The 21,821-nt window shown below is 43.5% G+C and overlaps 1 protein-coding gene across 1 annotated transcript in view; it reads left to right on the top strand.

Moving 5' to 3' along the window:
• Nucleotides 1–21,821, top strand: part of LOC110506270 (protein kinase C-binding protein NELL1) — a 400,235-nt gene that overhangs the window by 153,998 nt on the left and 224,416 nt on the right. Inside the window, exons 6-8 of the mRNA XM_021585706.3 lie at nucleotides 11,577–11,649; nucleotides 12,589–12,671; nucleotides 20,434–20,568. Of these exons, the coding sequence (XP_021441381.3) occupies nucleotides 11,577–11,649; nucleotides 12,589–12,671; nucleotides 20,434–20,568 (291 nt within the window). The remainder of the gene's footprint in view (nucleotides 1–11,576; nucleotides 11,650–12,588; nucleotides 12,672–20,433; nucleotides 20,569–21,821) is intronic.

The raw sequence follows: 21,821 nt of genomic DNA on the forward strand, positions 1-21,821 counted from the left end.
ACTACGTAGGGAATAGGATTCCATTAGGGATATGCATCCAGAGGCTATGCTTCTCCACACCATTGTCACTAGCTGAGAGAGAGAGAGAGGGAGAGAGAGAGATTTAGATTTAATATTTCGTGTTTAATATTCACAGAAAAATAGTTAAAATCTTACGCTTCGAGCTCCAACATACTGGACTAAGTGAAATAATATAATGAAAATGGTAACAAAAAACAACTGAAATAGAAATAAACTATGCAAAAAAAGAAACGTCCTCTCACTGTCAACTGCGTTTATTTTCAGCAAACTTAACGTGTAAATATTTGTATTAACATAACAAGATTCAACAACCGAGACATAAACTGAACAAGTTCCACAGACATGTGACTAACAGAAATTGAATAATGTGTCCCTGGGGGGGGGGGGGGGGGGGGGGGGTCAAAATCAAAAGTAACAGTAACAGTGTGGCCACCAGCTGCATTAAGTACTGCAGTGCATCTCCTCCTCATGGACTGCACCAGATTTCCCAGTTATTGCTTTGAGATATTACCCAAATCTTCCACCAAGGCACCTGCAAGTTCCTGGACATTTCTGTGAGGCCCTAACCCTCACCCTCCGATCCAACAGGTCCCAGACGTGCTCAATGGGATTGAGATCTACGCTGGCCATGGCAGAACATTCCTGTCTTGCAGGAAATCACGCATAGAACAAGCAGTATGGCTGGTGGCATTGCCATGCTGTAGGGTCATTCCAGGATGAGCATGTAGGATGGGTACCACATGAGGGAGAAGGATGTCTTCCCTGTAATGCACAGCGTTGAGATTGTCTGCAATGGCAACAAGCACAGTCTGATGATGCTGTGACACACAGCCCCAGAACATGACAGTCCCTCCACCTCCAAATCGATCCCGCTCCAGAGTACAGGCCTTGGTGTAACGCTCATTCCTTTGGCGATAAACGCGAATCCGACCATCACCCCTGGTGAGACAAAACCGCATCTAGTCAGTGGAGAGATCTTTTTGCCAGTCCTGTCTGGTCCAGCGACGGTGGGTTTGTGCCAATAGGCAACATTGTTGCCAGTGATGTCTGGTGAGGACCTGCCTTACATCAGGCCTACAAGCCCTCAGTCCAGCCTCTCTCAGCCTATTGCGGACAGTCTGAGCACTGATGGAGGGATTGTGGGTTCCTGGTGTAACTCAGGCAGTTGCTGTTGCCATCCTGTACCTGTCCCGCAGGTGTGATGTTCGGATGTACCGATCCTAGGCAGGTGTTGTTACACGTGGTCTGCCACTGTGAGGACGATCAGTTGTCCACCCTGTCTCCGTGTAGTGCTGTCTTAGGTGTCTCACAGTACGAACATTGCAATTCATTGCCCTGGTCACATCTGCAGTCCTCATGCCTTCTTGCAGCATGCCTAAGGCATGTTCACACAGATGAGCAGGGACCCTGGGGATCTTTATTTTGGTGTTTTCAGAGTCAGTAGAAAGGCCTATTTAGTGTCCTAAGTTTTCATAACTGTGACCTTAATTGCCTACCGTCTGTAAGCTATTAGTGTCTTAACAACCATTCCACATGTGCATGTTCATAAATTGTTTATGGTTCATTGAACAAGCATTGGAAACTGAAAAAGGGACATTTATTTTTTAGCTGAGTTTAGCACTATATATTGTGGCAGACCAGGGGGTTGGGTCAAAACGCTTACACAGATCAGACACAGGCAGAGTAGGATTAGCTCAGTTTCAAAGGTGTTTATTAAAATAATAGTTCAAAAGAAAATAATAGGTCTCCCACTTGAGATCCTCTCCGGGATTCTGTGTTCTTGGCTCCAGGTCTTGCTGTGTCCTGTGGGGATCAAAAACTGAACTCACTCCTGTTACCTCTGTAACCGTCTCCAACTATACAGGAGTCCTTTCTTCCCCCACTCTCTCCCCTGTGTGCTGCTCTTCTGGCAGCTTTATGGGACTTGTGCAGCTGGTGAGCAATCAGCCCTTGATTACTCACCAACTCCCAATCAACCCCAATTAGTCCTGGCTGGAGAGCCCATCGAGACCTGGCACGTCCAGCAGATGTAGCCATTGCCTAGTGATGTGTACTCCGTCTGTCATCAGGCCTTGACGAGTCTCCCCCTGGTGGCTGACCTGCTGTACGCCACAATATGTACATATTAACAACTGTGGCAGTGATTAATAAATAAATCTCCATTGGGGTGGAGGCAGAGTAAATACTGTTGAGGAGGAGATAGAGAGATTAGATTAGTTTATTAGTCTCTTGCACAGGGTTGCAGATTTAATTGCAGGGCACAGTGACAATGCAGGTCAATAAGAGAACTGAATGAAACAATAATAATATATACATATTTACAACTGTGACAATGATACATGTCCATTGTGGTGTAGGGGCAGGGTAAATGTCCATGGGGGTGGGGAAGAGTGTCCCAGAGGGAATGTCATTAGGGGGGAAACAGGGGGTAGGCAGTCCTGAGGCAGAAGGGGGACAGGGGGAGCAGGTAGCTAGCTGCCTAGTGTTGGCTATTCAGCAACCTGATGGTATGGGGGTAGAAGTTATTGGCCAGTCTGACAGTTTTTGTCATGATGCTCCTATACTGCCTGTGTCTGAGTGATGGAAGCGGGGAGAACAGGCCATGGCTCAGGAGGTTTGGGGGGCCTTGACGATGTTCTTGACCTTCCAGGGAGACCTGGTGTTGTAGGTGTCCTGTGGAGGGCAGGCAGTGTGCAACCAATGGTGCGTTCGGCTGAGCGTACCACCCTCTGTAGAGCCTTGCAGTCAGCTGTGGTGGAGTTCCCGTACCAGGCTGTGATGCTGCCCAACAGTATGCTCTCAATGGTGCGTGTGTATAACACTGTGAGGGCCCCTGGGGACAGGCTAAATTTCTTCAGTCTTCTGAGGTTCAAGAGTCAATGAGATATCAATAATATTTCAAGCGCAGTGCGCGGCAGATGTTTATTACGCCTTCGCAGAAGGCAGGAATTGTGGTCACAGGCAGGCAAAGGTCAACCACAGGTAGGAAGTCAAAAACAAACAATACCTCACAACCATTCAAACAGAAATAACTGAACTAAATAGGGAGCTGATGAGACCAGGTGAGAAAGGAACACAGGTGAAATCAATGAACAAAAATGAAAGACGGGGCTATGTTCCAGAACACAAAGAAAAAAAAAGAACACAAGTTTGACTAAGAAACGAAAAGAAAAACCTTATGATAAGCAGCATATCTCTCCTTCAGTTTCCCGAAATGTTGGGATTGTTGATCCGGGTTGTTGTCGGGTTGTTCAGATTTTTGATCTGGGTAAGTTTTTGAAGACACCATCGGTATCAGATCATCTATGTATTTTGGTGTATTTTTGGTGTATTCATTGATGTTATTCCCAGAGGTGTCCCGGAACGTATTGCAGTCCACATGATGAAAACAGTCATGGAGCATGGAGAATGATTGGTCAGACCAACATTACAGACCTGACCACAGGAATTTCTCTCTTGAACTTTGTAGGCAAAAAGGAGCAAAATGGAGTTGTGGCCAGATTTGCCAAATCAAGGAAGGGAGAGGGCCTTATACCCCCAGTGGTCAAGAGTGGAATTTCCACGAGTTGGACACACATATTTGCACGAACACACATGCACTCATGCACACACACTCGAACAGAGACATTGCATTCATCATTTGCCAGAAGGTCTGCATTCACTTCTACATGAATCAATCATCTTGTATGATGCACATATTGTCTACGGTAGGGCTACACTATTACCCCGAAGAGGCATTGTGATCTAATAGTCTCCGCATACACTGCTCAAAAAAATAAAGGGAACACTAAAATAACACATCCTAGATCTGAATGAATGAAATATTCTTATTAAATACTTTTTTCTTTACATAGTTGAATGTGCTGACAACAAAATCACACACAAATTATCAAAGGAAATCAAATGTATCAACCCATGGAGGTCTGGATTTGGAGTCACACTCAAAATTAAAGTGGAAAACCACACTACAGGCTGATCCAACTTTGATGTAATGTCCTTAAAACAAGTCAAAATGAGGGTCAGTAGTGTGTGTGGCCTCCACGTGCCTGTATGACCTCCCTACAACGCCAGGGCATGCTCCGGATGAGGTGGCGGATGGTCTCCTGAGGGATCCCCTCCCAGACCTGGACTAAAGCATCCGCCAACTCCTGGACAGTCTGTGGTGCAACGTGGCGTTGGTGGATGGAGCGAGCCATGATGTCCCAGATGTGCTCAATTGGATTCAGGTCTGGGGAACGGGCGGGCCAGTCCATAGCATCAATGCCTTCCTCTTGCACACTCCAGCCACATGAGGTCTAGCGTTGTCTTGCAATAGGAGGAACCCAGGTCCAACCGCACCAGCATATGGTCTCACAAGGGGTCTGAGGATCTCATCTCGGTACCTACATGGCAGTCAGGCTACCTCTGGCGAGCACACTGTGCGGCCCCCCAAAGAAATGCCACCCCACACCATGACTGACCCACCGCCAAACCGGTCATGCTGGAGGATGTTGCAGGCAGCAGAACGTTCTCCACGGCGTCTCCAGACTGTCACGTCTGTAACATGTGCTCAGTGTGAACCTACTTTCATCTGTGAAGAGCACAGGGCACCAGTGGCGAATTTGCCAATCTTGGTGTTCTCTGGCAAAAGCCAAACGTCCTGCACGGTGTTGGGCTGTAAGCACGTCCCCCACCTGTGGACGTCGGGCCCTCATACCACCCTCATGGAGTCTGTTTCTGACCGTTTGAGCAGACACATGCACATTTGTGGCCTGCTGGAGGTCATTTTGCAGGGCTCTGGCAGTGCTCCTCCTGCTCCTCTTTGCACAAAGGCGGAGGTAGCGGTCCTGTTGCTGGGTTGTTGCCCTCTTACGACCTCCTCCACATCTCCTGATGTATTGGCCTGTCTCCTGGTAGCGCCTCCATGCTCTGGACACTACGCTGACAGACACAGCAAACCTTCTTGCCACAGCTCGCATTGATGTGCCATCCTGGATGAACTGCACTACCTGAGCCACTTGTGTGGGTTGTAGACTCCGTCTCATAATACCACTAGAGTGAAAGCACCGCCAGCATTCAAAAGTGAACAAAACATTAGCCAGAAAGCATAGGAACTGAGAAGTGGTCTGTGGTCACCACCTGCAGAACCACTCCTTTATTGGGGGTGTCTTGCTAATTCCCTATAATTTCCACCTGTTGTCTATTCCATTTGCACAACAGCATGTGACATTTATTGTCAATCAGTTTTGCTTCCTAAGTGGACAGTTTGATTTCACAGAAGTGTGATTGACTTGGAGTTACATTGTGTTGTTTAAGTGTTCCCTTTATTTTTTTGAGCAGTGTATAATATAGAGCTAATTGAAATAGACGCATCGCATTGGCGAGGGAATGTCCCCTTTGCCTGAGGTGTCTTGGTTGTCGAGGCACTGTGTGGCCTTTAGCTCTCCTTTTCTCTCCCTCTCTTCCGTACAAACCCCCAACCCCCACCCCCTCTCTCTCTATTTCTTGCTCTCTCTTACAAACATCCTCCTCTTTCCCCTCCACCCTTCCCTCTCTCGCTTCAGGCTGTATTAGCTGCTGATCAATAGAGGCAATGTATGGTCAGGACTCCCATAAACTCCCAAGAGACAGACAGCCACATCACTGGCCAAACACTTTCACTTCCATTCCACACTCATCACTGATGTTGTCTGATTATTCGCTGTGGCATGTGTTTCTATGTGTGTGCCAGCAACAAAGCCAGAGTTGAGCATGACCGGTAGTGTGTTTGTGTGCGTGGGCACGTTTGATCTACTCTGTTGTTCATCTCTCCTCTTGCCGAGGTCTTTCTCTAAAGTGACACAGGTGTTGCTCTCATTCAAGCTTAATGAATGCATTGTAGATGTATATTACAAATAAAATTCTAATAAAATTATATCACATACAGTTGAAGTCGGAAGTTTACATAAACCTTAGCCAAATACATTTAAACTCAGTTTATCACAATTCCTGACATTTAACCCTCGTAAAAATCTGCCTTTTTTATGGCGGTTTAGGAGCAGTTGCATCTTCCTTGCTGACCGGCCTTTCAGGTTATGTCTATATAGGACTCCTTTCTACTGTGGATACTTTTGTACCTGTTTCCTCCAGCATCTTCACAAGGTCCTTTGCTGTTGTTCTGGGATTGATTTGCACGTTTCGCACCAAAGTGCGTTCATCTCTAAGAGACAGAACGTGTCTCCATGCTGAGCGGTATGACGGCTGCGTGATCCCATGGTTTTTATACTTGCGTACTATTGTTTGTACAAATTAACGTGGTACCTTCAGGCATTTAGAAATTGCTCCCAAGGATGAACCAGACATTTGTGGAGGTCTACAATTTATTTTCTGAGGTCTTGGCTGATTTCTTTTGATTTTCCCATGATGTCAAGCAAAGACGCACTGAGTTTAAAGGTAGGCCTTAAAATACATCAACAGGTACACCTCCAATTGACTCAAATGATCAGTTAGCCTATCAGAAGCTTCTAAAGCCATGACATAATTTTCTGGAATTTTCCAAGCTGTTTAAAGGCACAGTCAACTTACTGTATGTATACTTTGACCCAGTGGAATTGTGATACAGTGGATTATAAAGTGAAATGATCTGTCTGCAAACAATTGTTGGAAAAAATACTTGTGTTTTGCACATAGTAGATGTCCTAACCGACTTGCTAAAACTAAGACATTTAGAAATTTGTGGAGTGGTTGAAAAATGGGTTTTAATGACTCCAGCCTAAGTGTATGTAAACTTCCGACTTCAACTGTACACGTGTTTAGCAGATGTTATTTGTTTCCTAGAAACCGGAGACAAATGGCTGTGAGATTGGTTTGATCCTAGACACATGAAAATTGGGACGTATACGGAGGTTACAGGGCAAAAGAAGACGAACAGCATCTTGGAGATGGGGAATGGGACAATAATCAACCCGGAGGGACAGAACTTGGGTGGACAGCCATACCATCTGCCCGAGACGATACCGGTGGCGGTCCGGTTGTCGATACCTGAAGGTACGACGACAGCGACGTACTGGGCCGTCTCTTTGGCAGAGGGTAATTTGGGGAGTGAAATGAATTGGGCTGCTTTGGAAAACTGGTGTTGCCATCAGACAGGGGGAGACCCGTGACAATGTCCAGCGATATGTGAGACCAGGGACAGTGAGGAACAGGCAGAGGTTGCTGGGGAGTCTTGTTCTGCGCACAGATTGTGCATGCAGCGACAAACATGGAGACGTCAGGAAACATGGTAGGCCACCAAAAGCATTGTTGCACAAAGGCCAAGGTTCAATGGGAGCCCGCATGGCAAGCAAGGACCGAGGAGTCAGGACTGAGGAGCAGACAGCGTCAGGAAGAAACATCCGGTTATCTGGAACGCTGTGCCTCATGAACCTGCCTCCCTTTTCCCCAGCCAAGTGCCGTCGCCAAGCAGAAGATGGGAAGGATGGTCTCGGCTTCCGGGGGTGTAGCCACAGGGCTATAGTATATACAGTCTTAACATTCTTGGATCCTGGTCGGTAGGAGAGGGAGAAGTTGAACCGGGTGAAAAGCAGGGCCCACCTAGCTGGCCTGGAATTGAGACACTTGGCGGCGTGTAGATATTTGAGGTTCTTGTGGTCTGTCCACACAATGAACGGATGTTCTGCCCCCTCCAGCCAGTTCTTCCACTCCTCCAATGGCATCTTCACCACAAGAAGCTCAAGATTCCCCACATTGTAGTTCCTCTCCGTGGTGTTGAGGCAATGGAAGAAGAAGGCATTGGAATGTAACTTGAGGTCCAGGGCAGAACACTGGGAAAGAACAGTCCCCACTCCAACATCCGAAGCATCGGCCTCCACCACGAATTGGCGGGATGGGTCAGGATGGTACAAAGATGCAAGCTGCGATGAAATGGTGTTGCTCGATCAGCAGCTGGGAACGTGAATGGAACCTTGGGAAGGGGCGTAGGCCGCCACACTAGAGGAGTCTTTACATAGCTGGTGCAGCTTATGAGCACCCTCTTTCCCAGACAAAGTAGAATCAAACACCTTCCGAACTTCCTCCACAAACTCCTCCAGACTGAGGTAGATGGCGGACTGTTGTTCCCACGCCCTCCCGGACATCAGGGTTATGATGTACGCTCTCCTCATGTGGTCCGAGGGGAACGAAGATGGCTGCAACTCGATAATGAGGGAGCACTTGTGGAGAAAAGCCCATCAGAATCCGGAATCTCCAGCGTAGCGCTCCAGATGAGGTAAGCAGGGTTCTCGGGACAGTGGGGTAGGCTGGGAGATAACGGGTGTGACCCTCTGCAAAGTGAGGAATCTGTAGAATTGCTCCAGCAATGTATCAAACGCCTGGTCATGGTGTTCTGTCAGGGTATGTAGTCCCTCCATAAGACATTGAAGTAACTCCTCATGTTGTCGTATGGTGGCTTCTTGCAGGGAGACAGCTTTGTGGAGCTGGTCTGAGTCTGCTGGGTCAGTCAAGGCCCGTTTGTACTACCATGTTTCAGGAGAAGACTCAGATGCAGACAGTGTCGAAGTAACACAAGTTTACTACCAGAACAGGGGGTAGGCAAAATGACAGGTCAAATGCAGGCAGAGGTCAGTAATCCAGATTCGAGTCCATAAGGTACAGAACGGCAGGCAGTCTCGGGGTCAGGGCAGGCAGAGGTCAATAATTGGGAAAACTAGAAAACAGGAACTAGAAAAAGACCAGTGCAAGGGGAAAACTGCTGCTAGGCTTGACGAACAAAATAAACTGGTAACAGACAAACAGAGAACACAGGTATAATTACACTGGGTATAATGGGGAAGATGGGTGACACCTGGAGGGGGTGGAGACAAGCAAAAAGAAAGATGAAACAGATCAGGGTGTGGCAAGTGAAATAATGTCTATCAAGTTATATCGAACAATACACGCAATCTAAAGTAAAGGAAGGGAATTAAGAAGTTATACATTTTTGGAAGAGCAATGTCAGAGCGGCATAGACTAAGATACAGTAGAATAGGACAGAACACAGAATACCTATGAGATGAGAAATGCAAAATATGTCAATATTATTAACCTCGCCCTCTGGATGATAGCGTGGTGAACAGGCAGTGACTTGGATGGTTGTTGTTCTTGATATTCTTTTTGCCTTCCTGTGACATCGGGTGCTGTAGGTGTCCTGGAGGGCAGGTATTTTGCCGCCGATGATGTGTTGGGCAGACCATACCACCCTCTGGAGAGCCCTGCGGTTGTGGGCTGTGCAGTTGCCGTACCAGGCAGTGATACAGCCTGACAGGATACTCTCAATTGTGCATCTGTAAAACTTTGTGAGGGTTTTGAGTGTCAAGTCAAATTACTTCAGCCTCCTGAGGTTAATGTGTATGGTATGCTTACATGAGATGGAATTTTACTTAAGGCAAAACAAAGGGAGGGTGGTTGGTCGGGGTGGATGGGTGAGCGCATAACGTGAACATCTAGTGTAACCGATGTGAAATGGCTAACTAGTTAGCGGTGGTTCACGCTAATTGCGTTTCAATCGGTGACATCACTCGCTCAGACCTTGAAGTCGTTGTTCCCCTTGCTCTGCAAGGGCCGTGGCTTTTGTGGAGCGATGGGTAACGATGCTTCATGGGAGGCAGTTGTTGATGTGTGCAGAGGGTCCCTGGTTTGAGCCCAGGTAGGGGCGAGGAGAGGGACACAAGCTAATCTGTTACACTAGCAACCCAAAGGTTACGAGTTTGAGTCTCATCATGGACAATTTAAGCTAATTAACAACTTTGCAACTACTTAGTTACTACTTTTAAGACACTTTTCAACTACTTAGTATTTTTTCTAACCCTTCCCCTAATCCTAACCTTAACCATTTAAACTAACTCCTAACTTTAACCCTAACCTTAACCCCTAACCCATAGAGCTATATGACATTAGCGTTAGCCACATACCCACCTGGCTAACCTTAGCCACAACAAATTGGAATTCGTAGCATATCATTGAAAATTCGTAACATATTGTACAAATTGGAATTTGTAACATATTGAAACAATTGCAATTTGTAACATATCATACGAATTGTAATTCGTAAAATATCATACTAAATGGATGATGGACATCCACAAATAGCTTATTATATAGCTTATTTCTCTCAAATTGTTTGTGCAAATTTGCTTAAATCCCTGTTAGTGAGCATTTATCTTTTGCCAAGATAATCCATCTACCTGACAGGTGTGGCATTTTAAGAAGCTGATTAAACAACATGACCATTACAAAGGTGCACCTTGTGGTGGGGACAATAAAAGGTCACTCTAAAATTAACACAATGCCACAGAAGTTTTGAGGGAGTGTGCAATTGGCATGCTGACTGCAGGAATGTCCTGCCCGAGCTGTTGCAAGATAATTGAATGTTAATTTCTCTACCATAATCCTCCTCCAACGTTGTGTTAGAGAATTTGGCAGTACGTTCAACCGGCTTCACAACCACAGACCACGTGTAACCACACCAGCCCAGGACCTCCACATCTGGCTTCTCCACCTGTGGGATTGTCTGAGATAAGCCACCCGGGCAGGAGTATTTCTGTCTGTAATAAAGCCCTTTTGTGTGGATAAACTCATTATTTTTGGCTGGGCCTGGCTCCCAAGTGGGTGGGCCTATGCCCTCCCAGGCCAACCATGCCCAGGACCTAACGCATTTGTTTAAATTGACTGATTTCCTTTTATGAACTGTAACTCAGTAAAATCATTGAAATTGTTCCATGTTGTGTTTATATTTCTGTTCAGTATAAATTAAGTGTCTCGGATTTATATACAGAATAATATGAACTGCTCTGAGACCACATTGGACCATCACAGTGACTAACACACAGACGAACCGCCGCCCGCCCCTGCACACACACACAAATACATACACTAGTGCTGAGTGATTAACCAACATTTCTGCTATTTTTTGTTTTTTAAACAAATAATTGACCAAAGTTGGTTCAATTATTTGAATTTCATTTAATTATGTTTTTTTTTTCTGTGACCTCAATGTGCCGTTTCTGTAGAGATAGCACAGTTCAAGCTTAATCTGATTTATGTAGTAGGGAGTAGTAGGACAATATTCTACATAGTTTAGCGCAGAAAATGTGGTAATTAACTACATTGACCATAATTCATTGCACAGCTGCTTAAACTTGTCCGTTCTGTGCGGAGCAGACATGGGGACTAACCTCCTGTGAACTCTAGGGAGCAGAGAAGAGAGAACGCTCGATCGAGAGTGATTGAAAGAGTTTTTTTGAGAGCCTGAAAATACATATCTAAATGATTGATAGTTGGTATTCAGCAGTCATAAAAGTATACCTTATTTACTTTGAAGTATGCCTTATTTACTCAGAGAGCAGCTCTATAGAGATGAGATGATGACTTGGCATTAAATAATAAAGTAATCAAATAAAACTGTTACCACCAGTTAGACCCATGCAGTTTCTTATTAGTCACTATTAGCCCTTCAATTTTTATATTTCTCTCTCTCTCTCTCTCTCTCTCACTCTCTCTCTCTCGCTCTCTCGCTCTCTCTCTCTCCTTCTTTTTCTTTTTCTTTCTCACCTTCCTCACAGGGTACCATTCAGGACGTCAAATTAATTTTTGCTCCAAACGGCTACATCACACAATGTCCCAACCTTAATCGCAGTAAGTATAGTAACTGTTACTACCCTTAGCTCTGGGCACCTATTTATAAAAGTAAGAGTCCTACTCTAGGATCAGTTAAGCTTTTTAGATAGTAATGAATACAATTGATAGTAATGAATACAATTGTCCTCTTCTTCGTTTTGTCTGAAAGGTGAAGAGGTCCTGAGAGAAAGTGGAGCTGGCATCCTATAATGTCTCGTTAGCTATACTCCAGTCTCTGTCACTCTTATTAATCTCTCATCATTAGCCAGTGGAACTCCATTTCTGTTCTCTCTCTCCCTCATTTCCCTCTTTCTCATTCCCTCTTTCTCTCACACCTACACACGCAGGCACACACACACCGTTTCCATTTGTCTTCTCTGTCATTTAAATTACATTTTCAAACCTCCCTCCCTCTCTCTCTTTCTCTCCCTCCCTCCTTTTTATTGTCAAACAATTGAAGATGCAGGGCTTGTGTTGTGCACTTGTGGCGATACTACTGTCTCTGTCGCTGATCAATAAGGCATGCAATCATAGTCTGTCACTCCCCTCATCGATACTTTTGTGAACCAGTACTCGCGCCGCACCCGAGAAGCCAATACAGCTCTATTAGATACAGGACAACAAGCTGCTTAATATTATTATAGAAGTCAACTTTTCTTTCTTCAAACATGCATAAAACATTGTGTAAAAGACAAAAAAAGAAAATTACCCACAATCCTTGCCACGTGGCAAGATAGGAAGTGCAAGGTGATGAGTTCAATCACAAAATGTTCTATAGCTTTGGTTATCATCTTATATTTTGAGCAACAATGTTTTAGTAAAATTTGTATAAATGTACCTCTTCTCTTTTTCTCTTCTTTTGCCTCCTCTCTACCTCATTCCTTTTCTCTTGTCCTTTTCTCTATTATCCCCTCTCCCACTCCTGTCTTTCTTTGTCCATCCTTTTCTCCTGTTGAGCCTGTCCGACATGCAGTGATTTCCTGAGCCTGGTGCAAGGCATCATGGACCTTCAGGAGTTGCTGGCCAAGATGACCCTAAAGGTGAGAGTGACCACCCATTCAAAAAAAACTTTAACCTCAAACAAGCGACCTTATAAGTGATGTGGTGTGATGCTTTATGTCCCAACATTCTACCTGAGAGACCTTAGTCTGGGAACATGAACACGCTCACACACACACACACACACACACAAACACACACACACACACACAAACACACACACACACACACACACACACACACACACACACACACACACACACACACACACACACACACACAAAGCCTTGAATCAAAGCCCTCTCTTCCTTCTCCAAAGGGCAGGTAGGTATGATCAGAGGTCATACAACAGACACACACACACACACAGGGTAGGTATGATCAGAGGTCACAGTGGTGTCATTAAATGGCAGCCGTCTTGGCCCTGTGGGACACTAACAGGGGCTGAACATGATGTTCCTCTCAGCACGACACTCAAGCATGTGTGTGTGTGTGCTCTTGTGTGTGTGTGTGTGTGTGTGTGTGTGTGTGTGAAGCAAGGACAGCCCACCAGCCAGACCTAGGCTTGGAATCATCCCAATGTAAATAACTGCCTCCTTATTCATTATAATAGACCCGAAGCTCTCACTTGGTCAATATCCCAATTGAAACACTATTCCTTATTTTGACTAGGGCCAATAGGGTTCTGGTCAAAAGTAGTGCACTATATAGGGAATAGGGTGGCATTTGGGGCATAGCCTGTCTGACTTCCCTGCTTACACAGCAACGCAGCGTGTAGAAATTGCACTTTCCTCCCCTCGTGGCTATGAACGAGGGAGGGTGAGATAGAGGGATGAAAAGGAAGAGGGTGATGGAGGTGGTGGATGAATAATTGCTAACCTCTTGGTGCCCGGCTAGCTGTATAATATGCAGTGTCAGGAGAGTGAGCTGAGAATAGAAGTTCCATGCATGAATTAGCAGTGTGTGTGTGTGTGTGTGTGTGTGTGTGAGAGAGAGAAAGAGATTGGAGGGGTTGCAAATGAGCTTACTCAGAGCCTATATGCATGTTTTGTGCTGTTGATGACATGAAATGGATGACACACACACTTTTCGACAATATTGTTGCATGTCATATCTTGGCTTGAGTATACTGCAAGTGTAGTCTATTTTATTCCGGCTTCAATATATTTTCCCTGAGTACAAACTCATGCACGTATGCTACTCATGCACACACACACACACACACACAAACACACACACACACACACACACACACACACACACACACACACGGTATGTCCCATCATACACCTATGATGCTGGTGCTATGGAAGCCAGCCTGTAGTTGTCCCGTAAAACAGGAAGATCCGAATTTTAAAAACGTAATGTTAGTTCACTATTTTGCCAAGTTCAGTATTTTGCAACTTGATGTTAGATAGTTCCTCCATAGACTGAGGGGACTCCAGGGTGAGGAACTATCTAACATCAAGTTGCAAAATACTGAACTTGGCCTTGCAGCATCACCATATTATTTTGAAATTGTGTTTCAAATAATGTGCTTTTTGACAGCTCCTGTATCCAAAGTGCATGGCTCAAATTTGACAAGAATTACAATGAATTGTGTGATGGAGGAGAGACATGGAGGCTTATCTAGTCTAGCTAGCCAGCAGCCTCAAATGGAGGATGCTAACAAACATTTAAAACACTGCAGGAGCTGTGATTATTTTGCTTTATTCCGGGACAATGTGGACTGCCCAAACTTTCAATGTAGCAACTCTCTCCTTTGCTTGCAAAGGACTACAGGGATGAATTGGCTACTCTTAGCAAACAAGTAGTGAACCTATATAAGCTACTGGAGAATCCACATCCTCCTACTTTCTCTTCTACCCCAGTAGACGGATGCCCGTTCTGGCCTGGTGGAAGTGTCACTGCCGTGTCGGCTCTCCACAGCCGACTGGCCTGTACTCTGCAGGGATCCCTCCTTGAAGGGGTCTCCCCCTTCCCTGGAGAATGGAGCTAGAAGGATGCTCCTGGATGGCTTGGTGGATGTTCTTGTTCTCAATCCAACCAACCAGCCATGGAGATATGGAAGTCAAACAGCGTCCTCTGGCTTTGGGGGCCTCCTAGACCAGACACAGCTTCACCTTCTTCCCTGGAGGCTTCAGATTCGAGATCGGATCCGGAGTTACCTGCGATCCTCAGAGCTCCCATCCTCATCTGTCCGTAAGGCTGTCTGAGGCTCCTGCCCATTCATCATCCACGATGGATACTAAAAACGGTTCGGGTCCATTGGGCCCCACCGCCCTTCGGTCCTCAAGGGGTTTGCAAAAACACTTGAGGCAAAGAATGGCCGGACCTCCTCAGCCATTGCAGCAGCTGTCATCATCGGCTGTTCTATGGTTAGAAACATCATTGTTCCCTCTACAAAAACCATGTGCTATCCTTGGAGCACAACTACAGGACATTACAAGGCTGCTTCCGACCGTTCGACGACAGATGCCAGGAACTGATGCTGTCGTCATCCGTGTAGGGTCAAACAACATTAGGAGGGCTAGCTCGGAACTTCTGAAAATGTTTTTTGAAGAACTGATTTTAGCACTGAAAGATTCCACAAATCTGCCAATTATTATTTACCGTTGTTAGGCTGCGGGTGTGAAAGATTCAGCAGGATACTGGCATTATACACCTGGCTAAAAGATTACTGTAGCTCTGCTGGATTCACGTTTATAGATTACTTTGACACTTTCTGGAACAGAAGATGCTCTACAAGAATGAGTCCATCCAAATAATTTTGGCCCCTGGACTCTATCCACGCATTTCAGTACTGTGTTGAGACAATGGCATCAATGACCAAGATCAGCTCAGTTAATCCCTATCATTGTGTCACTTAGTTGTCATAATGCTGCAGCAAATGTACATTATCCCAGGGGCGTTGGAAGATAAAATGTAAGTAATTTAACTTCTTCAGGATTGGTGGGTCCCCTGCGTTGGTTGAGCTAATTTATGCTAATGCAATTTACATGAGGTTGTAAGTAACAAGCAAATTTCCCAGGACAAAGACATATCGGATATTGGCAGAAAGCTTAAATGCTTGTTAATCTAACAACACTGCCCAATTTACAGTAGCTTTTACAGTGAAAGAAAACCATGCTATTGCTTGAGGAGAGTGCACCGTTTTGAACCTGAAAAGTTAATAATAAACAAATTAGGCACATTTGGTCGGTCGTGATACAACGTTTTGAACAGAAATGCATTGGTTCATTGGAACAGTCTAAAATGTTGTACATGCGCTGCTGCCATCTAGTGGACAACATCAAAATTGCACCTAGGCTGGAATAATACATTATGGTTTTTCTCTTGCATTTCAAAGATGATGTACTATTTTTTACCAGATCTAATGTGTTATATTCTCCTACATTCCTATAACATTTTCACAAACTTCAAAGTGTTTCCTTTCAAATGGTACCAAGAAATGCATGTCCTTGCTTCAGGGCCTGAGCTACAGGCAGTTAGATTTGGGTATGTCATTTTAGGCGAAAATTTAACTAATTTTTTAATTGATGTCCCCTTAACTGCCCTGAATGCCTCTGTTGATCCTACAGATATTGTATGCAATAATAATGTGCCTATGAACCAGAGTTATACTGTTAGCACTGAGGAGGTGTAACCTAGTAGGAAGTGTGCAGCTCATCCTGCACTATCAGTTCAAATTTAAAAGAAATTAGCATGTATATTTCTGATAAACTACCCAGTAAAGCATTAAAAACAGTAAATCATCCCAAAAAGTGGCATAAATAGCCCACATTAACATATGTAGCCTTAGAAACAAGGTTCACAAAATCAATAACGTAATAATCCAGGCAGAATCACATCCAGCCGTGATTGGGAGTCCCATATGGCGGCACACAATTGGCCCAGCACCGTCCAGGTTTGGCCGGGGTAGGCCATCATTGTAAATAAGAATTTGTTCTTGACTGACTTGCCTAGTTAAGTAAAGGTTAAATACATTTTTTTTAAACGTGCTAGTAACAGATGACATTCATATTCTGACTATCTCTGAAACTCACTTAGATAATACCACTGATGATAAAGTGGTAGCAATACATTGTGATAACATTTACAGAAATGCGATATTGTGGTCTACATTCAGAACCACATTCCTGTAAAGCTAAGAGAGGAACTCATGTTAAATACGGTTGTAGTAATATGTGACCGACCACCTCGATTCAGTCTTATGTAGCAACATTTGAAATAGTTTTTTACATTGGATAAAAGTAGAGACTCAGATTGTATATCATTCACTGCAGTTGAGGAACACATGGGAAAGTAATTCTGCTTTGAAAGTTGATAAACTTGTAACCCTACTTTTTAGAAAATGGCCCTTGAATGTTTTGGTACACCTACTGAAAAGCTCTTCTTTGTCTACACCCATTCATTTTCTTTCACATCCTCTTAAGCCCCACCCATATCTTTAAGGATTCACATGTGAGGTAATGTGCACAGTGGTGTAAAGTACTTAAGTAAAAATACTTTCATGTACTACTTAAGTCATTTTTGGGGGGTATCTGTACTTTACTATTTATATTTTTGACAACTTTTACTTTTACTCCTCTACATTCCAGAAAAAAAATAATATACTTTCTACTTCATACATTTTTGCTGACACCAAAAGTACCAGTTACATTTTGAATGCTTAGCAGGACAGGAACATTGTCTAATTCATACACTTAAAGAGACAATCCCTTGTCATACCTACTGCATCTGATCTGGCTGAGTCACTAAACACAAATGCTTTGTTTGTAAATTATGTCTGAGTGTGGGAGTGTGCCCTTGGCTCGCCGTAAAAAAAAGATAAAAAAGAAAATCGTTCCATCTGGTTTGCTTAATATAAGGAATTTGTCATGATTTATACTTTTAATGCTTAAGTATATTTTAGCAATCACATTTACTTTTGATACTTAAGTATATTTAAAAGCAAATACTTTTTTACTTTTACTCACATACGATTTTACTGGGTGATTTTCACTTTAACTTGAGTCATTTTCTATTAAGGTATATTTACTTTTACTCATGTATTACTCATGTAACAATTGGGTACCTTTTCCACCACTGCATGTGCTAAGTTGTGAGTACGGTAGTGTACAACCAAAGACTAGACTAAAGACTGGTTTATACTACTTCTATCGACATGCCTATATAAAGTTGTCGCAGTGACATCATGAACATTCTATTGTCGTCTGACATTAAACTTGTTGCCATTATGAAAAAGTATAAACAAAAAAAACACAGGCTGCATGACATCAGCAGCCTGGGGGTCCAAAATAGCAGAACTGGTGCATTTTAACACCAATAAACCCAGCCGTTTAAAAATTAATTCCGTATCTGTTAAGCTAGCAAACCAAGCAACTAAAAGCAACTTTATAAACAATATTTTTCATTTCTTTCTAGATTGTTTGAAGGTGTAAACGGTAAAGGGAAATGGTTTCTTGCATAGTGGAGTCTTGTTTCGACATGTATATAGCTAGCTAGCCATCAGTCAACTTACCCCGGTGAAATCATCAACAGGAATTTACCATATCTTTACTAATGCTGTATAAATCTGCTTTAAAGCAGTATCCAAATCCATCGGATTTAGTGATCACAAATAGTAGCCATTTCTAGGAAAATCAAAGTGTATAGGTCATACAAGAAGTTTTGTAGTGATTCCTATGTTGATGATGTAAATAATATTTTCTGGTCTGTGGTGCGTAATGAGGAACAACCAGACGCTGCACTTGACACATTTATGAAATTGCTTTATTCCAGTTACTAATAAGCATGCACCCAAGAAGAAAATTACTGTTAAAACTGTTCAGACACCTTGGAGTAAAAATTGTATGGTTGAGAGGGATGAGGCTAAAGGAACACTTCAAAAAGAGCTGCAGTTAGTTTCAGAATGGGTGGCAAGGAATTAGTTAGTCCTAAATATTTACAAAACTAATATCATTGTATTTGGGAAACCCTAAAACCCTAAACCTCAACTAAGTCTTGTAATGAATAATATGGAAATTTAGCAAGTGACTAAACTGCTTAGAGTGACCCTGGATTGTAAACTGTCATGGTCAAAACATGTTGATACTACAGTAGCTAAGATGGGGAGAAGTTTGTCCATAATAAAGCACTGCTCTGCCTTCTTAAGAACACTATCAACATGGCAGGTCCTATGGGCCCTAGTTTTGCCGCACCTGGACTACTGTCCAGTTGTGTGGACAGGTGACACTAACAGGGACTTAGGAAAATTACAATTGTCTCAGAACAGGGCAGCACGGCTAGCCCATATGTGTACACGGAGAGCTAACATTAATAATATGTATGTCAATCGTTCATGGCTCAAAGTGGAAGAGAGATTGTCATCATCAATACTTGTTTTTGTAAGAAGTGTTGACAAGCTGAATGTACCGAGCTGTCAATTTAAACTACTAGCACACATCTCAGACACCCATGCATACCCCAAAATACATGCGGTCTGTACTACATACAGCCATGGTACTCTATTCCACATCAGGTAACTGATACAAGTAGAACAATCAGATAAAAAAAACAGATAAAAATACACCTTACGGAACAACGGGGACTGTGAAAAAAAACACACACAGGTACAGACACGCATACGCACACACACGGTAGCACATGCACTCTACAGACACGTGCAATGTAATATTGTTGAATATGGTGTATTAATGTTATATGATGTGCTGTTTTATATTTTGTTTAATGTGTAATGTAAGTGCCTTAATGTGTTTGGGAACCAGGAAGAGTAGCTGCTGCATTGGCCGCATCTAATGGTCATTCCTAATAAATAAATACAAAATATGTGCTTGTGTCCCAAATGATACCATATTCCCTTTTTAGTGCACTACTTTGACCATTGCCCATTTTTGGGACTTAACCTAAATCATTGGAGCACATTCTTTCATAAGCACTGTGTGTTAGTAAGTTATATGCTGAGGGTACACTCCAGAAAATGCTGGTCCTGGGTAGAAATTGAACAGAGCACACAGTGGGTTATTTTGACCAAGCCAGTTGGTTTGCGTTAATAACCCAACATATTTGGTTGTTTGTATTACCCCAAAATTTGTTAATTTAGCTATCAGCTGGATTTATATTCACTTTTCATGCTGAGTTCACCTAGCAGCTGTGTCTTTTTTTAAGGTATTCCATAGGTTATTTTCAGGAGGCATGACCTATTATGGGCGTGGCTTTCAGAAATGTATTATTTTGCCACCCGTGAGAGAAAATGTTACGTTTGTACACTACAAATTAATATTTCCCTTCAATATTTTTGCACATTATAATCTTTTAATATAACATTAATAACATTCATTTTTACATAATGTAACACAATGGTACAAAATGCAAAAGCTCTTAAAGAACTCATACACGTGTAAGCCTCATTAAAGTTACAAAAGTGTCATATCTCAACAAACCAGAATGAATAAGCCAGCATCAACAACCCAACCTTAATATTTTTAAAGAAAACAACCCAACTAAGTGACATAATGGCTGCAACCCAGCAATTGGGTCATCCAAACCTCCCAGAATTTTGTAGAGTGTAGAATAAAGGTAGGACAACTAGAAATTAATAATGGATTTAATTCTGAAACACCGGGGGCTAAACAAACACCAATGTCAATTTCTCTGTGTAGCCAGTTGTTCTTGCATTTTTTTGTCCTCTTGCTCTTCTTGCTGGTTGAAGTGGACTATAGTGCTGCAATATTGAAATGGACTATGATGTGTATGTATCTGTGTGTGTGCGTTTGTGTGTGCTTGTGTGTGAGTCTCCAGCTGAACTATGCAGAGTCCAGGCTGACCCAGCTGGAGGGCTGCCGCTGTGACAGGACGTGCAGTGCCAACGGTGTGGACTACAGAGACAAAGAGCTGTGGGTGGAGCCAGAGAACTGCAGGAACTGCGTCTGCATGGTGGGTATCCCACCCCATCACACAGATACAATGACTTTGTATCTTCACCTCACACTAGTCAATTTGTGTGTTTTTGGGATATTCATGTCAGTTCAATTCACAAGATAAAAAACATACAAATAATGATAATGAGGGGCAATAAACAATAGATAACATTATAAAACATAGAATGGCGCCAGCGAGGATGGCTGTTGTTTTACAGGCTAATAACCAACTGTGCTATTTGGTTTGTTATTTCGCATTGTTTGTAACTCATTTTGTACATAATGTTGCTGCTACTATCTCTTATGACCGAAAAGAGCTTCTGGATATCAGAACAGAAATTACTCACCTCAAACTGGACAATATTTTTTTATTTAATGAGTCCAACGCAATGGATATAGAGCTGGCTGGCTTCTCAGTGCATCGGCAGGACAGAGCAGCTACGTCTGGCAAGACGAGGGGCGGGGGTGTGTGTCTATGTGTCAATAACTGCTGGTGTGCGATGTCTAATTTGAAAGAAGTCTCGAGGTATTGCTCGCCTGAGGTAGAATAACTCATGATAAGCTGTAGACCACACTATCTGCCAAGAGAGTTCTCATCTATATTATCCGTAGCCGTCTATTTCCCACCACAAACCGATGCTGGAACTAAGGCCGCACTCAACGAGCTGTATAAGGCCATAAGCAAACAAGTAAATGCTCATCCAGAAGCGGTGCTCCTAGTGGCCGGGGACTTCAATGCAGGCAAACTTAAATCAGTTTTACCTAATTTCTACCAGCATGTCACATGTGCAACCAAGGGGAAAAAATCTCTATACCACCTTTACTCCACACACACAGATGCATGCAAAGCTCTCCCATGCCCTCCATTTGACAAATCTGACCATAATTATATCCTCCTGATTCCTGCTTACAAGCAAAAAATGAAAGCATAAAGTGCAAGTGATTCGTTCAATATGGGAGTGGTCAGATGACGAGGATGCTACGCTACAGGACTGTTTTGCTAGCACAGACTAGAATATGCACCGGGATTCATCCAATGGCATTGAGTAGTATACCACCTCCGTTCCCGGCTTCATCAATAAGTGCATCGACGATGTCGTCCCCACAGTGACCATACATACATTTCCCAACAAGAAGCCATGGATTACAGGTAACAACCGTACCGAGCTAAAGGCTAGAGCTGCCGCTTTCAAGAAGCGGGACACTAATCCGGACACTTATAAGAAATCCCGCTATGCCTTCAGACGAACCATCAAACAGGCAAAGTGT

Source organism: Oncorhynchus mykiss, chromosome 26, assembly GCF_057628025.1.
Source record: "Oncorhynchus mykiss isolate SJ-2025 chromosome 26, ASM5762802v1, whole genome shotgun sequence".
Taxonomy (NCBI): domain Eukaryota; kingdom Metazoa; phylum Chordata; class Actinopteri; order Salmoniformes; family Salmonidae; genus Oncorhynchus; species Oncorhynchus mykiss.